At 48.8% G+C, this 13,153-nt stretch overlaps 1 protein-coding gene across 1 annotated transcript in view; it reads right to left on the bottom strand.

Moving 5' to 3' along the window:
* The window catches only part of ST8SIA1 (ST8 alpha-N-acetyl-neuraminide alpha-2,8-sialyltransferase 1), a 130,937-nt gene that overhangs the window by 52,395 nt on the left and 65,389 nt on the right, over window positions 1-13,153 (bottom strand). The window contains exon 2 of the mRNA XM_015416467.1: window positions 7,573-7,717. Coding sequence (XP_015271953.1) covers window positions 7,573-7,717 — 145 coding nt within the window. The remainder of the gene's footprint in view (window positions 1-7,572; window positions 7,718-13,153) is intronic.

The following is a 13,153-nucleotide window of genomic DNA, read 5'->3' as shown; positions in this document are numbered from 1 at the left end:
TCTTCTTCTTGGGCTCTTTTTTTTTTAAAGAACCCAATGAAAATGTCCTCTTTTTGGGTCAGAAGGTTACGAATATTCCTAGTTAGCAGCAGTTACCACATCTTAAATCGTAGGGGTATTTAAAATGAGATTCGTCACAGTGATCACTTGTTTGAAGTAGTCAGTCAGGAAATACGTCCTCTTTTTTGCATTTCAAAATATGGTAACCCTACGTAAGAGGATCCCATGAGGGGGCAGGGTTTGGGGAGGGGAGGGACTGAGAAAAAAATCTGGAATACTCCCCGTTTCTCCTCTAAAATCTTCAAATGTCAGATTTCAAGCAATAGAAATGGCTACTCGCTGGTACTATTCCCCAAAACGATTTGACATCAGTTTCAAAGCCGAAGAGCCAGCGCTGTCCGAAGACGTTTCCGTGGTCATGTGGCCGGCATGATGAAACACAAAGGCGCACGGAACGCTGTTACCTTCCCACCGAAGTGGTACCTATTTGTTGTTGTTCAGTCGCACAGTCGAGTCTGAATCTTCGCGACCCCATGGACTAGATCCCGCCAGGCCCTCCTGTCTTCCGTTGTCCTCTGAAGTGTGCTCAGTTTCATGTTCGTTGCATCGATGACACTGTCCAACCATCTCATCCTTTGCCGTCCCCATCTTCTTTGACCTTCAATCTTTCCCAGCATCAGGGTCTTCTCCAGTGAGTGCTCCCTTCTCATTTGGTGGCCAAAGTATTTGAGCTTCAGTTTCATTATCTGGCCTTCCAGGGAACAGTCAGGGTTGATTTCTTTGAGGATTGACTGATTTGATCTTCTTGCAGTCCAAAGGACTCTCAAGAGTCTTCTCCAGCACCATAGTTCAAAAGAATCTATTCTTCGGCGCTCGGCCTTCCTTATAATCCAACTCTCGCAGCCATACATGACTACTGGGAATACTATTGCTTTGACCATGCGGATTTTTGTTGGCAGGGTGATGTCTCTACTTTTTATCATGCTGTTTAGGTTCGCCATCGCTTTCCCTTCAAGGAGCAGGCGTCTTTTAATTTCATGGCTGCAGTCACAGTCTGCGGTGATCTGGGATCCCAGGAACGTGAAGTCTGTCACTACTTCCACAGCTTCCCCTTCTATTTGCCAAGGAGTGATGGGGCCGGATGCCATGATCTTAGTTTTTTTGATGTTGAGCTTCAAGCCCACTTTTGCGCTCTCCTCTTTTACTCTGAGCAAGAGGCTCTTTAGGTCCTCTTCACTTTCTGCCATTAGAGTGGTATCGTCTGCATATCTGAGGTTGTTGATCTTTTCCCCCGCAATCTTAATTCCTGCTTGTGATTCATCTAGGCCAGCATTTCGCATGATGTACTCTGCATATATATTAAATAAGCAAGGTGACAGTATACATCCTTGTCGTACTCCTTTTCCTATGCTGAACCAATCAGTTGTTCCGTATCCGGTTCTAACTGTCGCTTCTTGGCCCTTATACAGGTTTCTCAAGAGACATGTGAGGTGGTCTGGTACTCCCATCTCTTTAAGGACCTGCCATAGTTTGTTGTGATCCACACAGTCAAAGGCTTTAGCATAGTCAATGAAGCAGAAGTAGATGTTTTTCTGGTACTCTCTTGCTTTCTCCATAATCCAGCGAATGTTGGCAATTTGATCTCTAGTTCCTCTACCTTTTCGAAACCCAGCTTGTACTTCTGGCAGTTCTCTATCCACGTACTGTTGAAGCCTTCCAACTCTATGATTCTATGATTTTATACCTGGGTGGAGGTGGGGGGTCCACCTTGCAGGATGTTTTTAAGCAGAGGTACGTTTGAGGTTGTTCCAGATCTAGATTTCAAGCACTGACAGGGTTGGACGAGACAGTCTATGATTCCAACACTCTATGATTCTACAAAACAGATTTTGTGTACCCCTCTACATCTTCTTGAGGATTTCTCCCTATGAAATCATAGCAAGAGAGTCATGCACACAGAGATTCCCACCCCCCGCCCCCACCCCGGCCACGTGGAAGTATCCAGTCCTAGAATTCCCCCACCTCCTGTCTAAAGAGGTACAGCCCAGGAACGGTTTTGCCACCTCATCTTGCTATTTTTATGAACAAGGTTTCTCAGGCCTTTCAGCGGTGGGAAAACAACCCGATTTTGCGAGATCTGATCGGCTCGCTGTCTCAGAGAGATGCTGGCGGATGAGACGTCATCCAGCTTGGAGATGTTACTCTGATTCGATCAGGGTAGCTGTCGTCCTTCTATAGCCCTGCTCAGTCCTCTGAACATTTCAAAGTATAGTCTATTTTTAGGCAAGGTTACAAAGCTTTCAAACTGCAATTAGAATGGAAATATTTCTCCTCCCCTCTCAGTGGCCCACTTGTAAGGGGCCAATGTATGGCATTCGTCAGTGCAGATCTTTGAAGGAGTTCACCCACATATTGGGGGGGGGGGATTGAGAGATAAAAAACAGAACTACAAATCATATTTCAGCTAGGAATTAATTCTGACTAAATGTTCTTTTTATATTGGGGCAGGGAGTGATCTTATAAGGGATTATGAAATTCCTCTGTGGTGCAGAACGCACCAGTTTGTTTAAAGAAGAAGAAGCATATCCCCATTTGAGGTGGTTCTTTGCCTCACTTGTATCTGCCAACTCTACTACGGTAGAACTTTGCTGGCTCCGCTCTGCCCCCTTTCTTAAAGGCACAGCCCCACAAGAATTTATCCTGTAAATGCTTTTTTCAATCATCTTTAAACATTTTTTAAAAGGCATGCACTCCTTTAAGAAGAGTGGGGTGCTGTAGTTGACTAATTCCTGCACTGAGCAAGGGGATTGGAGTAGGTGACCTTGAGGATCTCCTTTCTAACTCGGTGTCAAGAAACTGGTCTCCTTTAAGAGAGTTTTTCTGCCTAAGGGTTAGCTTTCTTGACTATAGAAGTCATCACCCCCATCTGCCGGCCGGTGATCAGAATTGTTGCTTAGGCTGGCAGAAGTGATTAACTTGCAGCAGCTGAGAACTGTCATCTCAAGTGGTTGACAGGTTGCAATTTAGAGATCGATCCTGGTAACAGCTTTCTATGGGCCGAATGGCTTTTCTTTCTGCACTGAGAACTTCAGCCCCACCAGAAAAAAACTTTGCTCCACAAGCCACAAAATACCAGAAATGACTCAAAGCATTGGGAAAAACAGAGATCTGTCTCCCAAAATTTGGGGGGAACTTTAGGTTTGGGATGGCAGAAGGAGAGGGAAGGGTAGAGGACCATGACCCATAGTGCCCTTCAAACTTTGAATGGGCTGGTGTGATGTAGGGGACAGAGTGTCGGATTAAGACCTGGGACAACCAGGTTCAAATCCCTCGCTCGACCCTGGAAGCCTGCCAGGTGACCTGAGGCCCATCACAATCTCTCAGCCAAGTCTACCCGCACAGGGTTGTTGTTGTAGGGATAAAGTAGAGGAGGGGGGAACTCTGTGAAAAGTGGCTCTGAGTCCCTGATTGAGGAGGGAAAAAAGGCAAACGTTTCCCATGCTCAAAATCCAGTTGCATCTGACTCTAGGGATGCGGTGCTCATCTCCGTTTCAAAGCCGAAGAGCCAGCGCTGTCCGAAGACATTTCCGTGGTCATGTGGCCGGCATGACTAAACGCCAAGGCGCACGGACACCTGTTACCTTCCCACCGAAGCGGTACCTATTTATCTACTTGCAATTTCTTGCTTTCGAACTGCTAGGCTGGCAGGAGCTGGGGCCGGAGACGGGAGCTCGCTCGGTCACGCGGCCCTCGGGTCTCGAACTGCCAAGCTACTGACGTCTTAACCACTTGAGCCACCGTGGCCCCTCGAGGAGAAAAGTCGGAGACAAATAAATAATTAAATAATAAAATGAATACAAGACAACTGTTTTTGATGGGCGGTACACCCGGCCTCTGAGTCTGGAGGTCAGGTCTGTCTTCCATTGACAACTGTGATTGTTTAAAAAGGCGTAGAGGCAGCAGGCGTGGTGACGGAGGAGAGAACGACAGCAAGCCGCCCTTTCAAGGTCCCTCTAAACTTGAAATGCCCACTGTTGTCAATGGGCAGTACATCACCAGGTTTGCTGCAGTTTACGCCAGTTTATGCCAGAATAAATTCATTTGCCCCGAAAGTACTGCAAGACAATCTTTCTGTATACATTGTACAGCTCAAATGGCAGATGCCGCATTTCCATATTGATTGTTCTTTGACTGTGAAACATGGAGGTGGAATTTGATAGGTATGCAGGTACTGACTGTTTTCTGGCTGGGTTGCTTTTGAATACGAACTGATACTGTGGATTTTAATTGCCTGGAAACCATCTGCGATACTTCGACAGCAAAGCAGAATAGAAGTTTATGGATAAACAAGGCGTGGCAATCACGCCAGTTTCTAAAAAAAAAAGCTTTTAAATTGAGAAGCAAGGTGTTGGTAGCTGCGTTCCCTCTAAGCTGCGTTAGTGTGAGGTAACTCACAGTTTTTTTAGCCTCCAGCTCACACATTTTTGTCTTTGCTCAGGAAGGATGGCTCCAGAGCAGGGGTCGTTTCGTAGAAAAAGAGCTAGGGGAACTCATTAGCATAACTCATTAGCATATACCACACCCCCTGAAATCACCGGAAGTGTGTCATAAGGCCACACACCCCGCCCCCAACGTTCCCGGCCGCCTCCACCGGCCTTGCAGCTCCACTGCCGAGCCCCATGAGGGGCCCGGTGGTGGACCTGCAAGGCCAGCGGGAGTGCAAGGAAGCCCCGCAAAGGCCCTCCCTGGCCCCAGGCAGGCAGGGGTGGGGAGAGGCAGGGAGAAAGCAACTTACCCTCCCTCTTCTCCTGCCTCCTCCTGGCTGAATGAGGGCTGGAAGCGGGGCGGTCGGAAGCAGGGGCCGGGGCTTCGTCATGTGCCCCGCCCCCGTACCTCACCCGGGGGAACTGCGACCCCCGCGATCCCCCCGAAATGACCTCTGCTGCAGAGCAAGCCAATTTATGCAGCAGCCAAATCACTCGCTCACAACTTTAATGCCAGTAACTCACAGAGTAGAATTTTTGCTCACAGGACTCCGCAGCTTAGAGGGAGCATTGGTTATGAGCTATAAAATTCCACTGATCTGTACCAACACTTTGGTGATTTTGACAGCACTCTAGGATTTGGGCCCTGACCTGGATGGTCCAGGCTAGACCAATCCAAGTATTAACCTCAGAAGCTAAGCAGGGTTGACCCTGGTGGTTACTATTTGGATGGAAAGTCCACGGCTGCTATGCAGAGGTAGACAATGGCAAACCAACTCTGAACGTCTCTCGCCTTGAAAACCATTTGGGATTGCCATAAGAAGAAGAAGATGAAGAGATTGGATTTATACCCCGCCCTTCACTACCCGAAGGAATCACAGAGTGGCTTACAAACTCCTTTCCCTTCCCCTCCCCACAACAGACACCCTGTGAGGTAGGCGGGGCTGACAGAGCTCTCTCGAGAACTGCCCTTGAGAGAACAGCTGTGAGAAAATTTATGACTGACCCAAGGTCACACCAGCAGCTGCATGTGGAGGAGTGGGGAATCAAACCCAGTTCTCCCAGATAAGAGTCCATGCTCCAAACCACTACACCAAACTAGTTCCTAACCACTACACCAAACTGGCGGCTGCAATTTGACTATAAAATGGCCTTGCTGTTGTGTTATCTGATATCACATGTTCCAGATATGGTTTGTTATTATTTGCCTTTCATATCTACCCAGTCTCAGCTTGACCTTGGTTGTCTTGATTCAGGACAAGTCCTGAATTAGAGTTAGTGGTGTGCATTCAAATTTACCGGAGCCGAAAATCTACATGAAAAGTACCTTATTGGCATTTTCTGGATAGATTTTGACATCCCAAATGTATTTATCTGTTTGTTTTATTAGATTTTTAGCCCGCTCTCCCCTGCACTGCAAGCATCAGGGTGGGTAACAACAAGTTAAAAACATCATAATTATTAAAACAATTTAACATAATAGCAATCAAGGTAAAACCAGATGGCAACATAGGCACTAATAAAATTTATTCACATGAGGTTGTGCAACCTGTGCGTTTGCAAGATGCTGGAACACAATGCAATGAATGGTGGGGAGGGAAGCCAGGGGATTTAGATGGAAACTTCATAGAATCATAGAGTCAGATGGGACCGCAAGGGTCATCTAGTCCAACCCACTGCGCACTGCAGGAAATTCACAAATACCTTCCCCCCATACCCCCAGTGACCCCTGCTCTGTGCCTAGAAGAAGGCCAAAACAACCTTCCAGGGTCCCTGGCCAAAGTAGCCTTGAGAACAATTGCTGCCTGATGCCAAAGTGGCGATTGGCATTTCCCCGGGCGTGGGCCATGAGAACTAGGCACTGATGCAACCCTTCCTGCCCTCCCTTCTCGTGACCTGCCTAAGTTCACAGAATCAGCATTGCTGTCAGATGGCCATCTAGCCTCTGTTTGAAAACCTCCAAAGGAGGAGAGCCCACCACCTCCCGAGGAAGCCTGTTCTACTGAGGAGCCGCTCTGTCAGGAAGTTCTTCCTCATGTTTAGCCGAAAACTGTTTTAATTCCGACCAATTGGCTGTGATCCGACCTTCTGGGGCAACATACGACCTCGACAGTATGCCTGGCAGAACATTTTTGTTTTACAGGCCCTGCAGAACTGGATCAGGTTCCGCAGGGCCTGGATCTCACCTAGAAGAGTATCCGGGTTTTCTTGGGAAAACTGGGGGGAAATCCCAAAAAAATCCTGGATATAAATCCCACACCAGTATCGGGATCCGGGATTTTTTTTGGGAAATCCTGAATTTTTTTCGGGTCCAATAGACCCGAACCAAAAAATACTGGTTTAAAAAAATATCGCACACCCCTAGTCCACGTGTGACCTAACTCGAACAGGGCTCTGGAGAAGATGCTTACAAACATTCTAAATAAATACATAATAGTTATGCCAAGAAAGGTTATTGGAATTGGAATAAATACATAATCAATGAAACACCATCCTGCCTTCAATGCCAGGTTTATTTGAAGACATTCTAAAGAACGCCAAGATATCAAGAACACTCACAAATGTTTAGCAGAAACCGGGCATTGTCCCTATAGTGTGACAACATGGTTCTGGAAGACAACCTACAATGAGAGCTCTTCTTTGGAAGAAGAAGAGAAGAAGAAGAGATTGGATTTATACCCCGCTCTTCACTTGGAGTCTCAGAGCGGTTTACGAACTCCTTTCCCTTCCCCTCCCCACAACAGACACCCTGTGAGGTAGGCGGGGCTGAGAGAGCTCTTTCAAGAATTGCCCTTTCAAGGACAGCTCTGACAGAACTATGGCTTGCCCAAGGTCACACCAGCAGCTGCAAGTGGAGGAGTGGGGAATCAAACCCGGTTCTCCCAGATTAGAGTCCGCACACTTAACCACTACACCAAACTGACTCTCACACCAAACTGGCTTTAGTTCGACAAAGAAAGCTGAACTCTACGCTACATGTTTACCCATCAACTGAGCAGACAAGAGGATCCAGCAAGTAGGCGGCACTTTTGCGGTCTCTGAAAGAGGGAGATTTTACACAGCACCGCGACACAAGATCGTGACTCACCTTGGGGAACAGGGAGAAGGTTTTGTTGTCGATGGTGAAGGAGTACAGAAATTCCCCATCGAACCACAGATTCTTTCCCACAGGAGAATTCTCTTTTGTCATTGCAAAGAACTGACCCGGGTCACAACAGTCTTCGAGGAGTTTCCTAATAGAGAAGAAGAAAGAAAACTGAGTTGGGTACATTGATGAGAATCTTCTGTGAATTTCGCATAACGAATATATAAGCCGTGTCCAGACTGGCAATTTGAAGCGCTAGGGAGTCGTGGCAAAGAAAAAACTGAACAGACCTGGAACGGCTTGGTTGCGGTATTTCTGTTCACACCGCAGCGAATGAAGCGGGAGGATACCGTGGAGGAAGCGCAAAGGAGCATTCACACTGTTGGGCCGCCCTGGCAGGCTGTTAGTGACTCTTTTCGCGCTGGGCTGCATGCGCCCATGCGCGCAGTGGCAAATAGGGCATGATTGTGCATACCCTGACGGCGCCTGCCGGGGAAAACAGCCAGCGCTATTATCAATGACTGTGGGTTGTTCCCGCCTTAGCAGCACTTGCGTTCACACTCATGGAACCGGAATCAACCCGCTCTACACACGGTTCGCTACCCCTTTCACCTGGTACTTTTTAAACTCGGGAGGGAAGCGGCACAAGACGGCTTGAGTACGGCTGGGGGACGCCTGACAGATGTGGCTGTGTGAACCCGCCCCTTTAATCTGCTCCTGAAAAGCTCCTGAAACGTTTGGCTGCCGGGCCAAACTGCCAGTCTGAACTCGGCCACAGTGTCCATGTCTTCACCCTTTGTCATATGCTCTTAGGGACAAAGTGGATGCGTCACTGGAGGAGCCATGAAGAAGATCCCTTGCACATTTCTAAAAACGTAAGCGGCAACAAGGGACAGGTTCAGGGTTGGGGTGCGGCACAGGGAAGAAGAATCATAATGCTCCCCCCCAATACCGTTTTTGTGACCTCAGTCTACCCCCACCATCCTCTACCAACAGAGCTGCCTTGCAGCATATACTGGTAACCAGGGCTATTTTGGGGCAGGAACGCACAGGAACAGAGTTCCGGCTGGCTCCCGAGTTGGCCACACCCAGCAGGAACTCATTAGCATAATAGGCCCCACCCAACAGCAGAAACTCATTAGGATTGGCTACATTAGGGGGTGTGTGGCCTAACATGCAAAGGAGTTCCTGCTAGAAAAAAAGGCCCTGGGTTTGGACAACAAACAAGGTAAACAGAATAAGAAGCAAAAGGTGGGTGTGGCTGGATGACCACACTTCTGGCAACATGGGGGTGTGGCCTAACATGCTATTGAGCTGTGCTGTCAGGGGTGTGGCCTAATATGCTAATGCGTTCCTGCTGTTGGGTGTGGCCTATTATGCTAATAAGTTCCTGCTGGGCTTTTTCTACAAAAGAAGCCCTGCTGGTAACTCACATGATATTTATTTATCTAAGTACATTTATCCTGACTTTCCTTCCTTCCATTGTTTTTCCTTCCTGGAAGCCACCCGGTCAGCTTACGTGACAAGCAAGGGCCTGAAGACGAGACTCCCCAGTCATAGTTCAGCCACTGCGCCACAGGGGCCCGTCCTTACTGAGACATCTCGTAATCGCCAAGGGATTCTAAGTTCACCAGGCAGAAATCCATATGGTGTTATTTACTTTTGACATGTATTATCCACTGTTATGTATTCAGATGGACTTGAATGCATGAAATGGGATGGAAACATCCCATTGGGATGGAAACATCCCATTGACTTGTAATGTTAAGCTTCGGCCTGGGCTAGGATCCTAATGTAACCAATAGGAACACTAGCCCAGGAAGTGTCATCCAATCACTTCGCAGAGCGGGAACGCTTGTGATTGGACGTCTTCAACCTCATTGGTTGGTACTTGTACAGTGGGCGTGGCCACATTAGCCGGGAATGTTTAAATACAGAGCAGCTGCTATGTTAAAGCTGTTCTGACTGACTGATATTGTACCGTGTTGGAGAAGTATTGAAGCTGAAGAATAAAAGCCGCATTCTTGCTGAAATCACTCTCCGACTCTTTGTTAAGCTCACGACTTAACAATCCACCCCTTCTGCCCTGGATCTCAAGGTTATGTATATTGTTTCCCTCGTCCCAGTTGGTGCCTCCAATGGTTTGAAATCCTGTGGCATTCTCTGAATTATATAAAAACAAATGGGGGACCCACAAGGACTTGCAGGGGGGGAGCATTTGTCTCCTCCTCCCTCACCGCATCCTCTTTCCTTCCAAAAAAAGCCCCCAAAGCCTCTCCCCTACTCCTACATCCTTCTTTCCTTCCCACCTACCAGCCAACGTACTGTTATTTGACCCCCATTTTCAGTTTTCCCTCCTTCCCTCCCTCTACCCTAGAAAACTATGGCCCAGTTGTGTGGTGCCAGCCACTGGGACAAGTCCAGTTGTGTGGTGGGGGACCTGTGAGGACTCGTGGAGGGCACCTTATTTTCCCTTGTATCTCCTTCCCCACACAATTGTTTCTTTCCCTCCTCCCAGCAACCCCCATATCCTCACCTTTCCCTGCTTCCTTCTCTCTTTCCTACCCATCAACCAGCCTTCCTTTTATCTACCACCCCCATCATCAGCCATATTTATCATTTATTTCCTTCATTTAAGAATATAAGAACATAACAGAACATAAGAAAGGCCCATCCAGTCCAACACTCTGTGTCACACAGTGGCCAGAAATACCAGGTGCCATCAGGAGGTCCACCAGCAAGGCCAGAACTTCAGAAGCCGTCCCACTGCTGACCCCCGGAAGCACCAAGAATACAGAGCATCACTTGCCCCAGAGTCCCTATCTATACCTTGTGGCTAATAGCCACCAATGGACCTCTGCTCCATATGCTTATCTAATTCCCTCTTGAAGCCATCCATGTTTGTAGCCACCACCACCTCCTGTGGCTGTGAATTCCATGTGTTCATCACTCTTTGGGTGAAGAAGGACTTCCTTTTATCCGTTCTAACCCGACCGCTCAGCAATTTCATTGAGTGCCCACGAGTTCTTGTCTTGTGAGAAAGGGAGAAAAGTACCTCTTTCTCTACCTGCTCTATCCCATGCATAATCCTATAAACCTCGATCATGTCACCCCTCAGCCATCGTTTCTCCAAGCTAAAGAGCCCCAAGCACTTTAACCTTTCTTCATAGGGAAAGTGTTCCAACCCTTTTATCATTCTAGTTGCCCTTTTCTGCACTTTTCCCAACGCTATAATATCCTTTTTAAGGTGTGGTGACCAGAATTGCCCACAGTATTCCAAATGAGGTCGCACCATTGATTTATATAGGGGCATTATGATATTGGCTGTTCTGTTTTCAATACCCTTCCTAATAATCCCCAGCATAGCATTGGCCTTTTTTATTGCAGTCACACACTGTCTCGACATTTTCAGTGAGTTATCTACTATGACTCCAAGACCTCTCTCTTGGTCAGTCTTTGCCAGTTCAGACCCCATCAACGTGTATTTATAGTTAGGATTTTTGGCTCCAACATGCATCACTTTGCACTTGGCCACACTGAACCCCATTTGCCACATTGATGCCCACTCGCCCATCCTCGACCGATCCCTTTGGAGTGCCTCACAATCCTCCCTGGTTCTCACCAGTGTTCCCTCTAAGAGAAGAAGAGAAGAAGAGATTGGATTTATACCCCGCCCTTCACTACCCAAAGGTGTCTCAGAGCGGCTTACAAACTCCTTTCCCTTCCCCTCCCCACAACAGACACCCTGTGAGGTGGGTGGGGCTGAGAGAACTCTGACACTAACTGCTCTTTTTCAAGGACAGCTGTGCCAGAGCTTGTGACTGACCCAAGGTCACATCAGCAGGTGCAAGTGGAAGAGTGGGGAATCAAACCCGGTTCTCCCAGATTAGAGTCCGCACACTTAACCACTACACCAAACTGGCTCAGTTAGTCTGAGCTAGCTCACAGTTTTTTAGCCTCCAGCTCACACATTGGCTCCAGAGCAAACTAATTTATGCAGAAGCCAAATCGCTCGCTCCCAACTTTAATGTCAGTGGCTCACAAAGTAGATTTTTTGCTCAGAAGACTCCACAGCTTAGAGGGAACATTGGTTCTCACCACCCTGAACAACTTCGTATCATCTGCAAATTTAGCCATTTGTATCCCTACTTTCTCCCCAATGGGAAGTCATGTGGGTGCACTTGGAGGGGGAGACTTCAGAGTAGCCCCCTTTCATGCCTCTGGTCAGGCCTAATGGTGGTGCCCAGTACGTCAAAGGGCACAGAGCTAAAAGGTGCCCAGCAGCTGCAGCATACGGGAAGGGGGGGATTTCATCTCCCTCCGTGCACGATCCAAGGCTTGGCTTTTATCGCACTTCCGTCTTCAAAGAGCTGAGGGCAGTATGCTCAGTTCTCCACCTCCCTTATCGTATTCGGACAACGAGCTTGCGAGATAGGTTAGGCTCAGGGCTATTTGGGGGCAGGGCCGCACAGGAACGGAGTTCCAGCTGGCTTCAGAGTTGGCCATGCCCACTACAGCCAAAACCTCTGCGTGCGTGGCTACAGAGGGAAGGCCTGGAGAGCGACTCCAAGGCGGGCGGGCCGGGGGGGGCTGGAAGGATCGGGGAGGCATTTAAATGCCTCCTCATGCCTTCCCTGGCCTGTCCAAGGGCTGGCTTGCCCGGGCTCTCCACAGCCGCAGGGCGCCCAGGCAAGCCAAGGGAAGGCATGGGGGTGTGGCCTAATATGCTAATGTGCTGCTCTGCCAGGGGCATGGCCTAATATGCTAATGAGTTTGTGCTGTTGGGTGTGGCCTATTATGCTTATAAGTTCCTGCTGGACTTTTTCTACAAAAAAGCCCTGGTTAGGCTGATGGAGAGAGAAAGAGAGCAGCTGGCTAAAGGTCACGAAGCAAACTGTGGCTGAAAGGGGACCTTCCCCACATCTCCCAGCCCAACACTTTTAACCACTAGATCACAGGGCCTGTTAAATATTTTAGGACGGAGACTAAGAGACTAAGAGAGACTGGTTTTCCCAACCCTAGTAGGGTTGCCAAGTGGCACTTACCTCCTCCGCAGGGGACTCCCGGGTGGCTCCCGGTACAAGAGCGTGCGCGCTTTGCGCACGCGCGCCGCATGCACATCACTAGGAAGTGACGTTATAACGCCGGGCACGCTGGGGGCGGGACCACGACCATACAAGGGAAAACCATAGTTTTCCCTTGTATGGCCATGGCCCCGCCCCCAGCGTGCTCAGCGTGCCCGCGTCACTTCCTGGTGACGCGCACGTCAGGGAGGAGTTCCCCCGGGGCCCGATCCGGTGGCGCTGGGGAACGGGCCTCTGGGGCGGGGGTTTCCCCACCCCCCTGGGGGAACTTGGGATCCCTACCCCCTAGTCTGAGAGTGATGAGATGAGAACTGGCTACCTTGTAAGAGACCATGATACGCAAAAACAGGTTGTGGGGTTTCTATTTAAAACTGAAACGCAGGGGTCCCCAACTTGGTGCCCACGGGCACCGTGCGGCCCACCAACACCCTTCCTGGTACTCACTAAATGTTTTTAGACAGTAGGGGAGGGAGCTGAGGCCCCGGATATCCGTTTGGCTG

This window comes from Gekko japonicus, unplaced genomic scaffold (assembly GCF_001447785.1).
Source record: "Gekko japonicus isolate JY-2015 unplaced genomic scaffold, Gekko_japonicus_V1.1 scaffold2164, whole genome shotgun sequence".
Classification (NCBI taxonomy): domain Eukaryota; kingdom Metazoa; phylum Chordata; class Lepidosauria; order Squamata; family Gekkonidae; genus Gekko; species Gekko japonicus.
This window is presented reverse-complemented; position numbering and strand designations above follow the sequence as displayed.